This window comes from Synchiropus splendidus, chromosome 9 (genome assembly GCF_027744825.2).
Source record: "Synchiropus splendidus isolate RoL2022-P1 chromosome 9, RoL_Sspl_1.0, whole genome shotgun sequence".
NCBI classification, from domain to species: Eukaryota; Metazoa; Chordata; class Actinopteri; order Syngnathiformes; family Callionymidae; genus Synchiropus; species Synchiropus splendidus.
The window spans coordinates 17,105,872-17,127,610 of record NC_071342.1 but is presented as its reverse complement, the minus strand read 5'-3'; the positions used below and the strand labels follow the sequence as shown (position 1 = coordinate 17,127,610).

Below are 21,739 nucleotides of genomic sequence, written 5' to 3'. Positions count from 1 at the left end.
ACTTACTACTTACTAACAACTAGACTTCAATTTTTAATGTTCCTTTTGTATTAAAAAACATAAAAAGATATATGTTAGAATTAGGATAAATGCAAGAACATTTATCTAAGCCAACAAAAAGGCTTGGATAAATGCATGTTTTCTTGTTATCCAAGAAAACACGGAGGAAAAGAATAATAATAATAATAATAGTAACAATAATAATAATAATAATAATAATAATAATAATAATAATAATAATAATAATAATAATAATAATAATAATAATAATAATAATAATAATCATATCACCTCTCATCATGTCAGATTGAAAAAAATCCATCCACGGAAAATTCATTCACTTGACAAATAATACAGTCATTAACATTTATTTGGCTTTCTGTGGAGGACCTGAATGTATTTGTATTTGTTAATTCATTTCTTACAATTTTTTTTATCAGCGGCAGAAGAAGGTGAAGGAGGTGAAGGTAATTAATTTCTATGACTGAGTAGTTAATACTCATCAATTTTATGTTTGCAAATTATTGATGTCAAAATGTAACATTAAAAACAGGATAAAAGTCATGATGAATTCACATTTTACTTAACAGTCATTGTTTTTTTTTTTACTCTTCTTTTATAAAAACAATATTTTATACTGGCATTTCTCACCCTCTGAGGGCAGAAACACGGTTTATTATTTAATGATATCGTAATTATATACACATTGCCAAGAGCAGAACCTTGTCATGATAAATCTGTCTCTAAATTAGGAAGGTGCAATTTAACTACCGGGCGTTATTAAACAACTCACACCTCAGGAGGACGGACCAGTGAGAACAAACACCCAACCCTGCTTCACCGCGGCAAACACATCATTTGATTGACATTCAACATCAGCAAATCGTGAGGTCACTTCCCATTTCGCTGCAGCCAATCACGGCGCGCAGGCTCGTACACATCTCCCACGGCGCAGTCACGGTAGGTTGAGCCGAGTGAGGTCCACTGATATTTGACAGCTTCACAGGTGAGACGTCCGTCCAGCGGCTGCTCCACTTTCTGGTTTTTTTAACTGACGGAACGCAACTCACTGTGAGTCTGGGGTTGCCACACTCAAAAAACAACCACTCGAAGTCCAATCACGCCGGCAGCATGAGCAAAAAGAAAAAGGACTGGAAGACTGAGAAAGGTAAGGTTTGTTTTGAGGGGGGTCTCCATTATCATCACCATCACCAGCACCATGGCAGAGATTGAGACAGTGCCAGGAGGCTGACACGCTCTCATCGTGCTGCGGTGGACACTTGTTTTACAAAGATGCTGCGTCTGTGAAGCTGCCGCCAGTGTTCGTCTGACTCCAAACTAGCTTACAATGAGTGCACTGACTGAATATTGAGGTGTTCTTCTGGCACCCACTAGCATGTCCCGCCTCCCGTCCACCTGTATGATGCTCCGCATATACAGAATTTGTCAAAGCATGTTTGTCATCATCATCAACAGTACTGGGATGCTCAAATATACGACGGTGTCCACACTGTTCATGCAACTTCATTCAATCGCTCTCAGCCACTTGTCCCTCTCCTGGAGTCCAGGGGGCCTGGGGTCTATCCCAGCTGGATAAAAATGGAGGCAGACACCCGTGGACAGGTTGCCACTACATACAAATTGGGGCCCCTAGTTTTGTGCCTTGAAACTGAGGGGGGAACTTAGAGATTCCACAGGAAACCATGCTTCCATAGACATCCACATGCACTAGTTTAAGTGGGATTTCCTGTTTCCCCGATGACTTACTCAAGCCAAGTCACTCCCATGTGAGTTTAAGATCTCATCAGCTGTTTCTTCTTTTTGTTGGTAATATAAGGAAAACTAAGGAAAGCAACAATGTGAAGTCTCTTATTATCTGCCTGGATCTATACCTTCATTCATAGCAACTTCTAGTCAGCATCAGGTCACAATTCCCCTACACCAGTTAGCAAGAATATTTCCAGTGAAAACATGCAGAATATTCAGTGCAAGAGTAGATCATTGTCTATGTTTAGGGTGCTATTAGATTCGATGTCCTTTATTTGTCCTACGGTGGGAAATTCAACAATGTAGTTTGACAATGTGGTGTAGACTCACAGCAAGAAGATTGTAGTTACAAATCCAATACGAGATGACTTTGGGTTTTTTGGTGACGTTTGTATTTGTCTGTCTAAAAGTGCACAATGGAGTTTCACCATGTGGTCAGGTGTGCCTTCAGCCCTTTTCCTGAAATATTGGGAATACAGTATGAGGTGGAAGGTGAAATCATGCACACCAAAAAGTTTTTTTTTTTTTTTTTGATCCATGTCTCAATATATGTTGTGCATCACTTTTATGACTATGCTTCATTCTTTTTTCTTTCAATGTTCCTTTTATTGAATTTTCATTGATGAACAAATTATACACATCACAAAAAAGTAAATAGTACTAAATAAAAACAAACTAAACCCCGCTCTCCCCTCCCCTGAGCTTCAATCTTCATTTGGACACTCCCCAAAGCTCAGGAATACATGAAATGAAGGCTTTGCCTTTTGGCTCAGCTCTGTCTTCACGGTGACAGACCAATACTGCGTCCTCAAGAGGGAATCTATCAATCTTCCTCCACTCATTTGGGGCAAAGACTCACAACCTGCTTTGGGCATTTCCCATTTTCCCATTGAGTACCGAGGTTTTAGACTTGGGGTTGTTGTTCTTCATTCTAGTTACTTAACACTTGTTCCTGTTCCAGCCTTTTAGAATGAAGGCTCTGGGTTTGAATCCTGCTTGAGTGACTTTTCTTTCCCACCATAGTGATTTAATTTATTGTAACAGTCAGATTAAAAAGAAACTCTCAGTTTAAATGAAATATAGAAACAATTCAACTCAAACAAGAAAGTGTCTGACCTTCGCCGCAGTAACACTAAGTAATCTCCTTGAATGAAAAACAAGCAGTTTCTTCCCCTAGCAATTTTGATGACAAATAAATGTCGTCATCATAGAGATAAATAGGCGCTGCTGGATTATGATGAGCCTTAAATCAAAGCCCATTGCCTTGCGGGACATTGCTTGTCTTCAAGTGCTGCTTGGTTAATATAAAATCACATTTTTTTGGAGCCAGGATGTGTAGGATCAAGGGAGAACTCGGTTGGCACGACACATTAAAAGAGAATTACAATGTTTGGCATTGAGATAATGCTCACGTAGATGTAACACATTCACGCTTCTCCTTTTCTTTCTTTTAATCTGCTAAAGTTCTACATTTCCTTTCACAGAGAGACTCCTCCGTATGGACCGAGAGGAGAGACGCAAAGAGTATCGACGTCAAGATTTTATTAGTCTGGACAAGATCCCAACCTGGAGCGAGGAGAATTACCGTAAGGGAGCGAGTCGTTTCTTCACATGAGAGAGAATTATTGACTCTTATACACATATTAACCTTTAATTTTGTGATAATTTAACACATTCTCACATCTAGAGGAAGATGTAGACTAAATCTTCGTATTCATATATTCCTGTTGTAGAAGAAGAATCACGTTAATAATAAACTCATTGTAAAAAATGGCGTGGAAGCATAATTGGGATAAATATATTTGTTATATCTGTGTACAGAAGCTGTAAGAAATTGCAGCAAATTATCAACAGAATCAGATGGATTAGGATTTTAGTACAACTGGGTATTAAAGGATACGGTGGTGAATGCTGCTTGAGTCTTTTGCATGTAATATAATATGAACGTATTTAGATCATTTATTAGTTGGTGCTGAGAAATAGGATTATGTTTTGCATCAAAGGAAATGAGAACATCATACACCAACGAGTCTTTCAGGTTCACGATGCTGACGAAACAATGAAATGACCTAGGTTTCCATAAATCTGCAAAATAAATATTTTCTATAGACGTGTGCGTGTGCCTATATGGTAGATACACAATTTATGTTGATTTGTTAAAGCATGTTTATTCATCCAACACAATAAGTCCATGTGTGAAAGAGGTTTAAATATGTTACTAATATATTGCTTTTACTTGAATTATATCCCCCTGAATTGAACAGGCTTAAACTTATGTAGATAGTTTATTAATCTCTTATCAATCATAATAAAGTTTCAATTGTGTCCATATTTGTACCTTTAGCTGTACATATCAGGTGCAAAAATGTAAATGAAGATATGCAGTTGTCATTACAGTTTTTGTGAGCAAAACGCTTTGTCTCTTGCAGCTGACGACAAAGAAGAAGAGAAGGAGATGACAGGTGGAGGAGGAGGAGGAGGTCTCAGCGATAAAGTCTCTCTCTACAAAGGTGACATCACTGTCCTGGAGGTGGACGCCATCGTCAATGCTGGTAAGGTTTCTGATATATGGCCCGATGCAGTCTTCTGGTGAAAACGTGATTCATTGTCACAAGCTGCCCTCTAGTGGTGAGATTTAGGAGGCGTTTTTTGAAGACTAACGTGACAGTTGTTGACAGTCTTTTTGTCATTCAAGCTTTTATCCATTGGTAAAATATATTTTTGCTCCTCTTAAGTTCAGAGATCCATCACATTGAAGAAAATATCTTTCAAACACTGAAAGTATCCTATTTTTAGAAATCTGCTTCAATATTATGTAATATATTTTGCAGTCGGCTGCAACCCACACACCGAACAAGAGTGCAAAAATTGTCTGTTGCACTTTGCAGCTTGTTTCTTCACCAGTGTGGTAGTATGATGGTCTGCTGTGTTTTTCCATACTGCAAATACATGTGACATGACACTTCACCAAGCATGTTGAGTTAAATATTATGTATATGCTGAATTCAAAGAAACACCGGCCCTGCTGAGTTGCTTGATAACAAATATTTTCTTGGCCACTTTATTTTTTTTTCGAGATTCCCCAGTGTTGGACCAATATCTAATGAAGTATAATCAAAGACACACTAAGTACAATAGCAAGTTGATTTAGAAAATGTACGGTGGTGGCTTGCTTCGTCCAGTGAGCTCATCATGTAGCTTTGTCTTACTCATGCTCACAAATGTTTGTCAAAATTTCTCATTGTGCACAGAACAACTCATGAAATATGTCTATCACTAGTATAAGAAATGTTTTTTTTATGTGGATGGAAGAAAGGTAGATTTATACAACACTGCCATTAGGGGCCAGTATACCTCTCACTAATTTCACCTTTGTGTTCGACCACACTGCGTCCATGTCTGAAGTCATGATTTCTGTTCTGATATTTCAGGGTTGAAATCCTGCCATTCTATCTTGTACGTTTCTCTGAGCCAGCTAGTGCTCACGGGAAGTAAGAACAATCTGACGTGGACGTGGGTTGCAGAACCCATTTTCTTTCCTTTTATTTATTTATTTATTTTATTTAATTGATCGAAGTCTGACATTCTTTAAAAATATTAATTGGTATTTATGGAGAAATTATGCTCATCAAATCTGTGTTATTTTGAAGGTTAATCTCCTTTGTCTTGATTTTTGGATTTATTACTTTAACTTTAGCCAGAAGATTTGGTGAGTAATACATGGTCCATCTCAGATATTTGATGATTTAATTCAGCTTCTTGCATTTCAACCAACATAATAGCCGCATGAGAACTGGTCTGTGTCTGGTCTACGTGTTGCGCTTGATTCTATTTGTCTTAATCTTGTTCTTTTTACTTTCTTTTTACTTCCGATTAGATGAATGCACCCTCCCATCTTCCCCTCACCCTCTCTGACCTCCTTCCTTCAGATGATACTGTTTTGGATGTCACTACATGATCAACACTGTTACACAATTATCTATAGGTTATGGTTGATGGTGAGAGTTTTATAGTAGAAACCTGTGGGTTGGAGGTATAAACAGTAGTAGTGTCATGACTAAATGCCACCTTGTGACAACCAATAAACTGACACAGCCATCAAATGTTTCCCTCAACTAGATGGAATCTCACTCACAGTTAGCTTTTGTGGTTGCACTGCATTCCATATAGTACAAGCCTTGAAAGATATTGGCAAAGAGATGTGATGCAGCAGACCTTTCTATTCCGTCTACTTCCAGATTTGTGCATAGTTTGTGAGACTTAAATCCCTTTATTGTATGCTAACGGGATGGAATTAACTCTGCATTATCCGAAAATGTCGCAACAATTTTCTTGAATAATTTATTGCCATTATATCTAACATTTATTTTTTTAAGTTGAGGCAACATTTTAAAATGGAACTATTTCCTGCCAAGTCAAGATGCGATGCTCTTTTCGGCATTCCACTGACCTTTTCAAATGTGAAGTTCAAACAGTCTTTCACAAGCACGATTGCGATTCTTCAGTAGTGCACAATTTTTATTTCAAATTGACGAATAATATTGCAGCTCAGGCAGTTCCCCACAGTAATAAATGTGGCGGGCGGTCCCTGTTCTGATTGAGCTGCCTGTTGGCTCGGGGGCAATTTGTTATGTTTAGTGGGCTGTCAGAGGGTGTGAAAGGTTGATGAGATGGCTGAATAATTTTGTGAAATTCTCCGTACTTGGCTCTGCGCCTCACTCCTCCATGGTGCGGTACAGGTGGTGGGACTGATAAGAACATCATGGTGGACTTTTATCGTCCATTTTTTTTTATTTCTCATTTCTGACACCATGGCACGATGAAGTGGGTGGAAAAGTTCAAGAGCTTATTTATGTGCTATACATCACGACTATTATGGTTTCACGATTCGAGCCCATGCTATTGCTTCATTGAATCCTAATGGCAGTTGAAAAAAACTGTTTTGGCTTAAACCCTATGTACAATTTTGAAGCGGCATGGAGATTTGAAAGTCACAACATTTTTTTTATTCTTCAAACTATTGGACCCCTGTAACAGATCAGCAAACTCATCGGACCAGGTAGCCACCAGAGCCAAAGACTGGGCGGCAGACCTGGAGATTCTGGGCTCATGTGGATTTTGCTTCACACCATAGGTCATTTTATTCCATCTTTAGTTTGTAATTGAAGTAATTTAAATAATTAACATTGCGGAATCTTGTAGCTCATACGTCATCCATTGGAATCTACCTATACAATTGCAGTGGCTCTGTTGGGGCCACATCAATGCTATACTTGGTGGCAGCCCACCCAACTGTATCTTAAGGACCTCAAATGTCCCACGGGCCTGTTTCACACCTCAGCTGTAGGACTTCTTGATAATTTCATTCATTTAAGTAGAATCTCCTCCACATGCTTGACTAACTAAATCTATCAATTGAATGAAAGAACCTGCTCCAAAACTCCCAAACTGAGTTTTCTCCCGAGTTGGATCAGAACCTTTGCCATCTGGTTGAGACTCAGTGTACAGAATGGCTGCTAAATCTTCAATTCGTCTTTGGTAAGGTGGGAAATGTTGTGCCTTGCAGTTGACCTGGGAATACCCTGAAAGATCTGGGCTGGTGTCTGGGAACAGGGACATCTGGATCTCTTTACTTCAACTGCTGCCTTGGAGACCAATTGATGGAGTGGTTTTCTGGAAAAAAATATAGATTTAATGAAGGAGTTACAGTTGTCAAGAGTAACATGTCTATGATTTGTTAGCTTGTAATTGCTAATAATTTTTCTTTTCTTGCCCAAGTTAAAAAAAAAATGTAAAAAAGTGATCAAAATTTAGTGTCCTACTCGACGAGTTCATGTGAATTCAAAGTTGAGTGGCAATTCTGGCACTAAGTTGTTTCCAAAGGAGAGATGTCTGTGATTTTATGGGCTCAGTAGTTACCGTGTTCTGGTGTCTGCCTATACCTTTTAGAGGGTATTAGGTTGTTTTATGTCTTCCATTAAAGTTTAATTAGCAGGCTCATTGAGCTTTTAATTCTTTCTTAATTCTGTTTGGCTGGAGGTTGGACTGAGGTGCCCCCGCGTGTCACCTGGGGGTGGAATAATGATGACAATAGCGTGGGTGTTGGATAAAGAGACGCATGAGGACAGCCGAGCCCGATGCTGCTCGTCCCAATCCGACCTTTTGTTATCACTTTGGTGAACTTTGTTCGTTTTTTTTACAGATCAATGCGCCGTAATTTTTCCGATTGCGTATTCATCAGGTTTAATAGTCTGCATCCTTGGCTTGTGTTGAAAGGACAACCTGAGAAAGGATGCAGTTTTTAAATAATTCATTGTGAAATCTTGGTGATGAAAAGAATACATTTCCCAAAATGAATGTATATCATTATGTTGTTTTGAGGTGAACGCCGCAATAAGTCTCCTCGTCTTTGTTTGTGGAGCGTGTCGGCGTGGCTCTCAGATCTGAATGAGGTGATAAAGAACGCCTCACAAAGCGAGGAGGACTTTCCTAATCATGATTACTGTAGCAGAGGCCTCGACCTCCGATCCGCAATCTGCTGAGAACCCTCACCATCATTCAGTGTAGCAGATTTTACTGGAGCCAATTGAGTTCTTGCAGGCAATCTCTTTATAAATGCTATAATGATTCTGACAGGGTTGACATATTGGTATCGGTTTGCAGCTGTGTGTGTGTGTGGATGTGTTTACGGTGGTTGTTTCCTGTTATTTATTGTTGACAGTTACATGACGTTGGCTTCATCTGATAGAGGAGGCTATGCACTATGTCCCTGCAGTGGCTAAAGATGTCAATATTATATTGTCCTCACCATAGTCTCAAGGATATTTGTTCATTTGAATGATGTCATACACATCGATGATTGTACAGTTTTGTTTTATATTAATATATATATATATATATATATATATATATATATATATATATATATATATATATATATATATATATATATATATATATATTTATTTATGGGAAAGCAAGCCTAATTATTATATAATAATTATAATATAACATTTCTTTGAGTTGGAAGTGTTTAAAAAGGGGTTAAATGTCGGCTTTACTACTAAAGTGACTTTAAATAATAATTGTTCATAATTTAAATTAAATAATAATTGTACAGTAATAATTGAAAATAAGTGACTGATGGCATGTTAATTACGCTTGGGTTGGAATATTGGGATATAACACTATTTTTTTTTACTGGTTATTGGCCCGAAAACAAAGCAAAATCAAACTTATCTTTTCTGATTTATTTATTTAGTGTTTTATTATAATCAAGGTTACATAAAAAAATTCATCAAATATTCATCAAATACAAATGTCATTTTCCCTTTATTAACAAAAACTTCCTTAACCCCACACATTTTTCATATTTTTCCCACTGCTATTTGCTAATTTGCCTCTGCCTTACGCAATTTTGTCCTGTTTACGCCTCAGTTCTTCTTCATCATTTGTCTCTTGTTAACCTCTTTTCCAAGAGGAATCGACCAACATTCCTATCACTGCAAAGCAGCACCATCATATGGGGACTTGAAGAAGTGTTGCAGTTTTTTACAGTTGTTTTAGATTGTTTTATTAGCAATCATAGCGTTGATATTTTGACACCCCCCATATCCCTGCTACATACAGAGTCAGCCGAAACAGTCTGTACACAAGTCATGAAAAGCTGTTTTCCTAAATGTGCGGCAATCCTGTTGGACACATTGGCCAACGTTACCCAAGCAGTGGTTCACCTTGCACATGCCGCTGACCATCACTTGGGGCACCTGCTGTGTTTGTCTCGCATAGGCAACTAATGTCTGGATAAAGCTTTGATTTTTCTGATGCTTGTATGCATCATTTGGGCCTTCAAAATGACATCTTCTTATGGCCCACTTCTACCACACGGACTTGAAGCATCTAACCTGATATTTCAGTTTTCAGTATATGGGCACATTATAGCTAGTGGCGCTATGGGTGTAAGAAGATATTAATACACCCAAATATTGCGATACGTGATTGCATGATAGTTTTATTATTTTTAGTAGGCTGTATCAATACTTAATACCTAGATACTCGATGCTTACTTATACTTGCTGCTATATTTGTGACAGCAATAATCTCTTTCATGCACATACTATTGTACTGCATTATCTGAAACACTATCACAATATATTGCAATGCATCGTATCACCACTCCTGCATTGGGATAGGTCATTTTAGATACGTCATTGTGACATTAGGGACACTGTGCTTCCAAACCAGGCACCCTGGATTGATCTTAGTTACGTGGCCAAGCTTTTTTGGATTTGTTGTTGTGGTTAGAAGCTACATAAGTGCAGCCTCAGGAAGGGACACTAGGATTTGTCAATCACAGTTACTTTCATCTCTTGGTGTAACTTTTAACAATGAGAGTTCACCATGTTCCCTGAAAAGTAGTGTCTGCAAGAGAGTGCCAGTATTAACGTGAATGGAGAATATCATGTGCTCCTGAGTCACTCTCAGTTATGCTGAATGTTTTGTGTTTTATTATGCAGTGGCTCTCTGAGTGCCTTGGTAATATTTCAGCCCTGCAGAGCAGTCGCCTTCTCAGAATGATGTGCCGTTTCTATCCTCTTACCCAGACTCTAAAAACAGACGCACTTTTCACTGTCATACTTCTTAACTGTGGTGTGCTTTTAACGGCAAGTTGATAAATAGAACAGCATATTCTACTTTTCAAAAGCCAAAACTAGTCTTTTGCTCACGTCTATCAAAACGGTGACACTGATCCCCTGCTGTTGCTCAAAAGGTTGCCTTGCCAAAAGACAATGGATAGATTGTGTAGGTGAATTGTGGTGTCAAATGCTTGTTTTTGCTTTTACTTTCCTCTTCATGATTGATAAAACCTCTGTGTTTTCTCTGTGCGGATCTTTTCAGCCTGGACTCTTCATTAGATGCTCTGTCTGGATGTGCTTGACAACACACTCAGCCCCCTGAGAGTCTGGATCAACCAGTCTATCTGTCTCTCACAGATTTAGTCCCACTGCCATAAAGCCAGAGAATCAGACAGCCATTCTCACAACAATATGACTGCAAGGGACTCTCACTTTATCTGCTCTCATGCCCTTGCTGTCCATGGCCATCAGGCCACACAGCACCAGTGTTTCACTACAAATAGCAAGTCAGACAGATCGTATTTCAATCAATATTGTGAAACAATTTATATTTACTGTATGTATATCAATATACTGGAAACATGTAATTGCGGAATGTGTTTCATCTGTCATTCACCATGTGCCTGTTATAAACAGCTATTGCTCTCCGAATGCATTTGTTGTTTTGCGACAGCCTTGATGCAGGTCCTTTTAAATTAACCACAAGTAGCAGGTGCTTTGTTGAATCTTCACACATGGAGATCGATCTTTTTTCATTCTAAAAAGGATGAAATAATTTTTCAAACGCCACTCTGAAGCATGCCTGATCTCTTATTTATTTTTTCGGCTTAAATCATATCTTACCTTGTGTAAAATTGCTATTCAAAAAAGGATTCATGAGACAAACTGAGCCTCAATACCTCTATTAAGTAGCACAGATGCACAAGAAAAAAAACAACCAAACATGGACACTGTATGTAAGATATTATGGCAGAAGACTTCTGGAGCAAACTGGTGGTCGTCACTCTGTCACCGAAAGAATGAAAATCAATCTCACTGCCAGAAAGAACTTGCTGCTCTGCTGAACAGTGAAATGATTCTGGTGAGTGAGTCCTGTGCTAAAAAGTCCAGTTAATTGTAACGGCTCAAAGAGAAGCTTTGCGCGAGGGCAAGAGCTTTCTCACCAGCTGGGTGTAAATAATGAACTGAGGTGACAAGCGACCCAGCATGTGCGTCTTCCCTCCAATTTCCAACCTGATCTCTGTCCTCCTTATGTCCAGATCGCGATGAGCCCTGTGTGCTTCGTCGTTGATGTTTGCCTGAACCCTGAGGCCCAGGCTGTGCCAACACGCCAGATAAACATAACTTTCACAAGGTGTTGCTAATGGAGAGTAATCATGGGAATCAGTGCTGTCACTGTGTGTCTGCATGGTACTTGGAGAAATGTCTCCCCACTGCTTTGGCTGCCAATGGTGTATGACCGCACTGAGCACACAAGCTGTACACACAGACAAACTTGATGCCGATTTTTATCATTCTACTTTAAAGGATGGCGCATTGTGATTTTTACTTTTTAGAATCCATTAGGTAGTAGTGTTTTTTTCTTCTTCTCATGTTTCATTGTTTTCAAAAGTTTGGATTCATTTCATTAAGTCAGCATTGTGATGGACAGTTATGTTGCTAGGTTTGCCAAGAGCTACTTCAGGCAATAGGCAATAACCTTTGTGACTTTCCTTCATTAATTTTCCGACACTTACTTCTATTACGATTGGGATGAGGGAGTTTTAGCGGATCACGTCTCGTCTGGAGTGTAGAGTGTCACAACCTGTGAAACTTTCACTTTGAAGCCGCAGCATCCACTTCAAGCTTTTGTAATGGACCTTAGTTGGAGTGAAAACACCATCTCCCTTTCTTGTCTTTTGCATTCCATGTGGTCAAAAAACTTGTTTAAATTGCAGCAGTTGTATACCCACTCACCCTTTCCCCCCCATGAGCCACTTTTCACACTTAAAACTACGAACACTCAGACATTTAGAGCCTGGAAACCAACCGTCTGTGGGGACACCTGCCAGTGCTGATGCACAGGCCACTGACTCAGGTCAGGTCCTCACTTGTCTCCCTGGCAGACAGACAACTTAAGTCTCCCTTGTCAAGGTCAGAAAGCCTCCGTTTTTATCCCTGTTTTTCAAGATGCTTTCTCGTCTATCCTCCAGCTCCTATGCGTGCTGAAACATACATTTAAAGCAGCTCCCCTTCACCTGTGTGCTGGCAAGATCTCATCTCTCTCAGACCTCAGCCGCTCAGACTGAACCGTTATAGTTTCGAGAAGGTTATAGTCAGTCCCCTCTACTTCAAGTGCACAACTTGTCTTTGACATATTATGTGATATGAACCCACTTCTTTATTATTTTCAAAATACATTTCAATCGTTTTGTACCTGTTACCGATTGTTAAGTGGCATTTTAACTTTTTTATTACAGTCCATCATGGTGTGATCACCAAAAGCAAAATAAATCTATAATTAAATAACTGGTGCAACAAAAGCAACTGTCAGTGAAGGAAATAATAGTATTCATTTTCATAAATCCAACACTCTTAGGCTGGTGCATTTTCTTCCCACTAAATCTGAGAGTTCGGTTTCATGATGGTAAAGTGGGAACTAATCAGACCCCAGACTGGGCATAATCAAAGAAATACGAACAAGCTTGCCTGGCAATCTATCTGTAAAAAGGAAAAAAAAACACATTTAAAAGGGACATTAATATGATTTATTCATTTCTCTGCTGCTCTTGGCTCCTAAAAACCACACTGGATTGGAAGAGTTGTTGCTTATTTGCTGTTAGGATTGAAATAAACGTCTTCTTCCTCTTGAATAGGAGAATCAGAAAAGGCCATTTAAATACATGTTTTCTATATGCTTATTTATTTATTTGAAATCACAAATTATTTTGAAACGTCTTCTTGCTATACTATTAATTTCGGGGGTCACTGTAGCAAGACCTTGCTCATGCATCCCTGCCTGAACACAATGCCTGTTCTTTGATGGAGTTCTACATTTTCCCATATAGAACACTTCAGATATGTTCGATTGTAATCGCCCTCTCGATTCATCTTTAAATCCACAGTGCAATATAGAAAGGATGGGGGCCATGTGGTTGACCATCCTTACCACAGGGACACTGTTGCCGTTGTTACAGGTAACATAAGAAGAAAGCAAAATGAATTAAGAAGGTACTACCATGATTTTGTGTAGTCCATATTATTATTATAATTTATATTTTGAGCTCATGAAAACCTTCACTGGAATAATGAGAACACTTAAGATTATTATTTTAACATGATGGATGGCTGTGAATAGGCACTTGTAATGGAATGGTAGTGTACAGCCTGTCCTTAAGGGGTCGCTGTTGCTCCATCTAAATATCTTTGGGATTTTCTATCCGAATCACATTGAGGTCTGGCATTCCTGAGCTGCTTGTGTGGTTTTGATGTAAAGGCCTTTCTTCAGTTTTTAGATGTTACAGCTATACAGGTGTTTTTAAGGTGACAAAAAAGAGATGTACAAGGTATCTGAGAGCTTATGGCTTTTCATCTTTGTCACTGTAGCAGACAACTTGAAGTGTAATGTTGTTCCCTGGAATCAAGAAACGGTGATCAAAGTTACACTGTAACTGTTGAAGGCATGTTAAATATAACTCTAGGATGGCAGATATGTGAGCACAGATATGGTGCGAGACGCTATACGGATGAGCTCTCCTTCTGTATTGGCACTGGAAAGGTGAAAGGGAGGGTGAACCCTGACTTCGGCTCTCACGATCCCAGTGCTGTTTTGTTTCATTCATCTCAACAATCTAACCTGTTCTGTCTTCAATATTAGTTCAGCCTCTCCCCTGATTTTAGTTTTTCATTAAAAATGGTTCTGCGGCGTTTATTCTGATAAGCCCAAAAAGTTTGATAGCAGAACATAATTAAAATAATCATTTTCGCCTCGGGAAAGTGTTTGATCCAGCACAGCTATCACATTCATCTTTTGTTACTCTTTCTTGCTCCACTTTATGCTGGTATGAAGCTGATCCCACTGATCCGGAAATCGGGGAGTCTTTGCAGGTACCAGCTAAACACAATTTAAGATGTTATGAAACTCAACTTAAAAAGATGTGGTGTCCAAACTTACTAAAAACCAAAACAGCTGGTTTGTAAATCTAACAACGTGTGATGTCAGTCCTATTCCCTCATCTGGGAGTGTGTGATGAAGATCATTTTCACGTCTTGTTACAGATGAACTCCCTGCTGGATGACAGCAGCTGGAATGCATAATATAGAGAGGAAAAGGTACAATTTAAACAGCAACCACTTACTCTCTTACATGCTGCAACAATTCTCAATGGTCTTTCCTTTATTCCAAAACAAGAAAAGAACTAGGGACTCGGTTTTGGAAAAGATCTCATGGAAGGCACTGCATAGGAAGGTTGTCAATAGGCACATGTTTTAAAGGGCACCATTGGGTATTTGTCACATGCCTACAGAGTTGTTGTACTGATCTCTCAAACTCATTCAAGCCAATTCAAATGGGAAAAGCGTAAGGACTACAAATGTGGCAGATGCTCCAAGATCCCAAGGAGTTCACAGTCCATTGCGAGTCTGAAGCGTGTCCATTTCGGTCGAAAACAAAAATGACTTATGTCTCATCTTTGTAAAATATTTTTATATTCAGAGCAAGACGGATTTGCAGATTGTAACTGGGATCCAAAGAAAATCGGATCCAGGACCAATTGTTGGGACGAGTAGATTGTTTTGCCTCAGAAAATGACTCAAAACTCAATTACTGAACCTTCCTAGTTGGGTCTTATCAAAAGGCAAAAACATGCTTTGACTTCTTTGAGAAAAAAGCAACCAGCCCCTCGTACAAAACCAGTTGTTTCGATCATATCCATCTACATAGAGACAAAGTTATCCAAAGCAGTGTACCATCAATCCCACGGGACTTTAAGTACTGGTACTTCTGGGCATAAAGAAGTACATTGTATAGACAGAATAAGGTAGGAAAGTAAAATGCACTTTCCAACACATTTTGGTTTCTAAATAAGTTTTTACAAAGGTTGTCTTTGTTTAAAATCAGAGTGCCATTTCCATATCTGCTGCTTTGTTGTTGTACAAATCAATATGTCAGTCAAAGCGTCTGCATGTTTAATGTCCAGGTAATAGTAGTTCAGGTAATGAGCTACTGGCAGGGGAAAAAAACGAACCCATATATTTTGTTCGGGGTGTTTTTCTTAAGGATGCAATTTCCTTTCACCCGACACGCCATTTGAAAATGTAATGCTTTAACTGTGCACTTCTTATTTTGTCAGAGGAAATGCGGCTGTTAAAATACAGTCCCGCTCTCCGAGAAAATGTAGTCTTGAAGCAGAAATAAAATAATTCACTGTAGCAGTCGTGTGACCAAGTCGAGGCTCTATGGTGATTGTGTCTTCCCCACGATTTCCCAGTGAGCAAAACAGAGGACAAATCACTTCTTATAAAAAAACAGCCTCTTAGCAACTGAATTGAAAGACTGTGATGTTTGCGGAGAGGCTTTAAATGAGAATACACTTGCTGTTACCCAGGGCCCTTCATTCAATATTTGTGAGCATGTACGTTTCCCTCTGAAAGAAAAGATCCAGAGGCCGGGTTTTTCACCGTCACTCCCAAATGACCACTTAAAGTGAGTTTCCAACCGAATTATGTTTTTGCTTTTCTTTAATCCTGTGCTCCAAGTCTTCAGTCTTGATATACACACACTAGAAGCATCTACTATCCTAAAATGTTTTTGAGGCAACACTTATTTATTTTTCTTTCGCTTTCAAGGATATTTTCATGCCCTACTCTTGAATCATTCATGACTCTTCTAGCAAACAAGTGAAGGTTCCTGTTGGTTGCTGTTAAGATCAGTGAAGAAGTCACAATAAATGCAATTAATGTTTGGCGTACAAGTTGTTTACCACTTAAAATATCCTGGAGCTGAATGTAAAGTAACTCTGCTAAGTGACAGAAAAAAAGAGTACAAGTATTGTTTGTGTGATCTGTATCGATCGCAATACAACTTAGTGAACGTAAGTTATGGAATCTTTTTGCACTTGAGTTATGTATTCATTTCATGTCCCAAGAGCCAGTTTCACCTTTACAGATCCTACGTTTCCTCTCCTAGGACCGGAAGGGTTACAGGAGCCTTGTTTTCATTTTCATAGTGGTTTCAGTGAATTGCTCTTTGTTTGGACCCAGAGCAAGACCCTCCTCCTGATCTGGACCATGAGACCATCATATGAATCTAAGTGATTCTGTGGCCTTTAATCCAAAAATTCTAACCTGCGTAGATGTGAAATAATGACCTGGATACTGGACTAGTGCATGTGAAGTTTTCTAGTTTCCTATTAGTTCTTTCGGCAATCAAGTATAAATTAATTCTGGATACAAGTCAGCACTTAACTGCAAATGTGTTCACATTTTATTCGAGAAAAAGAGCAACCAACATCTGAGATAGAAGTAACAAGTATTTGTAAAAAAAACTAAAGTGCAACGCGGTAGAAGAATTCAATTCAACCAGAACAAATACTTTATTTGAATGACAAAAACAGAAGTTGAGACAAAATGCCTGGTTTCGACTGTATTTCAATTTTTTTGTGTTTCAAAGGAAAATAATGGTGTATCAAAATAATGTCTACCACTGCTGTTGCCAACAACCTTGTCATATGACTTGCTGTTTGTTTTCTGTGTTTCATGTTTTGGTGCTGAGATTCATTGGATTACTGTTAATATCTTAGAATATGCTGAATATGTCTGTTAATACCAGCATTCAAAAAAGCATTGTAATTGCTGAAAGTATGATTCACTTTGTTTGGCAGATGGTGGGACCAGTGAAAATTGTCATTGTTTCTGTACACCAGACTTATAAGTAATGGTTAGCTTCAATAAATATCACACGCCTAGTTCATATGGACTTATCGTTTTAGTAGAATTCGATAATAATTTTAAGCATGGATCAAATAACCAGATTGATTTCCGGAATGAACATTAACATTTCGTCATGTTAAAAAGACATGCCATTTAAACGTATTGATCATCTGTGAGTGCATCCTTTGTGGCCACCCTTGTGTTTGCAAGCTTGAACTCCTCACCAGTTCTGTTGAACTGGAGAAGCCTCCTGGACAGATGGCAAAACATTTTCAGAGTCAGAACTTTGTCCGGTTGCCTCACTCAAAACCTTCTTGATGCAACCAAGTAGATAAATCTGTTATCTTCTCTTTAAAGATAACCAGCTGTCAGCTTTATCGGATGCATTAGAGAGCTGGGAATCAGCTTGGCACTCAACTGACCTGTGGGTTTGTATGAATTATGTTTCCTCTATTTACTGCACAGTTATAATACAAATCTTTGTGAACACAGTGAGCTAGAGCAAATCATCACTGGCACTTCAGGTTTCTTGGCTGCTCACTTGCTGCCTATGTTAATGAAGCAATGACTGGATGTCCTGATGAAATAGATTTTCCTTCTGTTGACACAAGTGATTGTGTGGTTACTGTAGGGCTTAGGGAATGTGGACTCATTATACACAAAGGCCTTCTTTCAGCGGAATGGTAATAGAAATGAGGCAAGGTCCCATTGGCGATGATGAACGCTGAGATTTATGTGAAATGTCTATTTGCCACGATGGACTTATTTGGGGAGGACTTCCATGGCTGTATCAACTGCAAGTAGCTTGAGAATAGTGAGCAGTAACCGGTCTCATCAGTTTTTCATAACTGAACCGAATTTGAACTTGGCTATAGAATGTCAAGAGCATCTATTTTATGCTGTTATGAGTAGACCCAGCATGAATTTGATTTTTTTTCCTCTCTTAATCAAAAGTAATTTGTGTCAACATCTGTAGCATACAAGTAAAGCTCCTTGACATTTCATTTATTTTGCTAAATTCCCAAGAAGAACTGCAAATTGTAGGCCAACCATAGGTCACATTTGATTTGCAACATGGGGCACTGAATGAATTGATTTTTATTAACAAAGGACACTGAAAAACAGGAATCTACTCTGAAGAACTAATGAATGCAGCAGGGTTCAAAGGTTTCTCTGTCAGAGTAGTTATGGACAAGCTGATGATTTGTTGTGATGTACAGGGACGGGTCGGCTGGACCTGACTTGCAAGTTGTACAACCTTCAACAAACTGCACTTGTTTAACCCCCGCTCAGCTGTGGAGCTATAATGAGATGATGCTTCTGCCATTAGCATGATGAAACAGACAAATAAGTGACTTTAGTGAAACCCACTTAAGTAGCAGGCAGCAATTTGGTTGGCCTTTGATGCTTCACTTAGCTATGGAAACAATCTAATCTCTCTAATAGAATCTTGGTGCCCTGTCCATGCACAAACAAAGCAGATTAGCATTCCCAATAAGGCAAAGACCACACACCTTATGTGATGGAGCAGAATTCTCAATGCTGTGGGTGGCATCTGGGAGAGCGTGAGGCGAAAGTCAACGCATGATTTAAGTGAGAGAATAATGGAAATCATCCTGGCAGATCATTTTGCATCCAATAATTTGTGGAATAAGACAAGTTTGGGTAATCCAAAGCAAGTCATTGGATTTTTGTTATCGCTAAAAACCATTAGAAAGCTTGCAATTAAAAACAATTTGAGATTTGCCTACTTAAATCAGAGGTTAATGAAACCAAGCACTACTTAATACTGAAGACAGCACTTTAGCCTTGTAAACCAATGAATGGCACGCATTATGAACATTCTGTTTTTGAAGCAGGTTTTTAGTTCATGCAAAACTTTTATGCAAAAAGAATTTACATAAAGCAATTATACTGAGGCTTAGAAAAGTGTTACTGGACAAAAATGTATTGTATCTGTTTGTGTGTTTTTTTTTTTTATTACAATAACGTCTAATAACAATTCATTTCTTTTACTACACAAAGTACTTTATTTTTAACGCCATGAAACATTTTTCTTTTTTAACAACTAAATTTCACCCTGGTTATTCTACCTATTTTTTGATGGCTGTTTATATAATATGTTCTCAATTGATTGAAGTAGCTTCATTTGTGTTAAATGTTGAGAAACATAAATTACAGTATCTCATTTGATATGTTAAAGTAATCAGGCAGCAAGTCTTACCTGGATATCATGCATTGTTTACTCTCAGTGCCATATCACTCTAACTCTAACAATGTCACCTAAATACTGCAAATATAATGCCATGTATCCTCATCACTTTTTCAGTCACCCAACCCCAAGGCATTGTTTCAACTCAATTGACTAAGTCAGTCAAATTAAAATTACAACAAATATTGAGTTGATGTCATTGCTAACATGATTACTTCAACGCTACTTAGTAACATAGTGTTGGCCACTTAAACTGCATCTCCAAATCAATAAAGACACATCTTCCAACAAAGTGTTTACAAAGTCGTGGCCAAAGAGCAAAGTTATTTTTTTTGCAGTGAAAACGAGGCAAAATGGTGGCGTCTCAAGAGTCACTGTTTCAACATGCTGCATTTTGAATCTGTTTCAATTAGCGCTGTTCTGTGAGCCTCCATGGAGAAAAGTCCCATCATCATCCTGACATCAGCAGGTGTTGTTCCTTTTAAGTATATGAATTGAGTCCGGATGAAAGCTGAAAAGTGTCGTTCGAAGCAAAAACATCATGTATTCACCATCTGTTTAGTCAAGACCAGGTTCATCTACACAGGCGAAAATTCAAAACAGGTGCAGAGATGCGTTTCATTGAGAGGAATAGTTTGAAAAGCTGCCAGCTGAGAGTATGGACGATGAAAGATGTTATGGCAGAAATTCGGCTCCAAGTTAAACGCTGTGGACTCGCTGTAGAGTTCATTTCCCTGTATAATCAGACACCACATGGTCGTCCTCGAGTCACAGCGGCTCCCCGGGGGCTGTATACCGTTGTTGATGAAAAACAACACATTAGAAGCTGATGTCAGTGCGTTTATCATGTCTCTGTGGATGTCGCGATGATATGTCGGAAAGGTGGCTCCAGTCAGGACCATACTGCGTGGCCAGAGGCGTTGGCCACGAGACACTATTACCCTTCTTAATGACCCCACATGGTGACTTCCACAGGGCGTGAGAACAGATGCGGCACGTTTGACTGGCTTCTACGCACACGCTGCCTTGTGATTAAAGCTATGCACAAATCCTGGTAAGATATGTCGGCAGGTGCTGGTTGGTAATTGGATTCCATATGTGGCTCGTTAATTGGTGCATCGATTACAATAAATTTCGGCCATATACATATGTATGATTTCAACTGTTGCCGGCAGTATTGCGTTGAGTTTTATAATTTCCAGCGTGGTTGCTTTAGTTTCACCCGCTTTGGTTACTGCGGATGTAAGAAATGGGACCTTTCCTGGAGCGATCCGTCCCGTCTGGTCAATTTATGTTCATACTCTCCCGATGGCCATCAACTGAGAAAATAAGATTTACCGCAGGTTTTATCCTGACAGTCAAGGTGAGGAGCTCAGTCATCCAAACGAGACTCAGATTAGAACCACAGACTGACCACATCAAGAGATCCTTGGTCATCTCCTATCACGATGCCTCCCTATGGAGAGTGTAGAGAGTGGTTGAATTATTAATGTTGATAGTGGAAGTGTTACTCATCTCCCTCTGCACATTTTTTAAATATTTTCCTTGACTGGTTTGATACACAGTCTGGTCCTGGATTTCCCTGGTTTGTGTCTGTGTCTGAGTTTCTCTCTGATTTGCTTGCAAGTGTTCGCATGTGTGACGCACATATATTATTCATGGCAGCCCACAAGTTCGTACATCCCAGGTAGAATGTAAATATTATTCCAACTCTGTGTTTGTAGAAGCAAACCGTTGAGGTTTTTTGTACGGAAGTCCCACATTTCACAGCCGATCCACTCCTGCATTGTATGACTACATGTTGCTTTAAATGTTAATTTATTTCAGTACATACTTCAGTCTTGCCCTGTCCTCCTCAAAATATTAACTCGGTACATGTTGTGTTCCATTACAGATATCCAGACATGATCAGGTTTCTGAAGATAATTTCTATCCTCTTTTGGAAAAAGACCATATTGCCCAGCATTAGGGATAGGCAATATTAATTTCATATCATGATGTATTACGACTGGATGGCGGTATCCAAAGTAAATACACCACGACAGTTGAATTACAACTAATTTTATTTCAAGACTTTCAAAACCTTCCTGAAAGAAAGATGAACCATTAGCACAATGCTAACATAAAATGTGCTGGAATGAATTTAATGTATGAAACAAGACTATTGACTGTTTCAGACTTTAACAATGCCCTATAACATGTTATGATGTTGCCT

At 38.9% G+C, this 21,739-nt stretch overlaps 1 protein-coding gene across 2 annotated transcripts in view; it reads left to right on the top strand.

Moving 5' to 3' along the window:
* Nucleotides 1–959: 959 nt before the first annotated feature.
* Nucleotides 960–21,739, top strand: part of macrod2 (mono-ADP ribosylhydrolase 2) — a 498,510-nt gene continuing 477,730 nt past the window's right edge. For both annotated transcript variants that reach the window (XM_053874271.1, XM_053874270.1), the window contains exons 1-3: nt 960–1,168; nt 3,252–3,353; nt 4,197–4,319. In XM_053874271.1, coding sequence (XP_053730246.1) covers nt 1,132–1,168; nt 3,252–3,353; nt 4,197–4,319 — 262 coding nt within the window. In that variant the 5' untranslated portion in view covers nt 960–1,131. The remainder of the gene's footprint in view (nt 1,169–3,251; nt 3,354–4,196; nt 4,320–21,739) is intronic.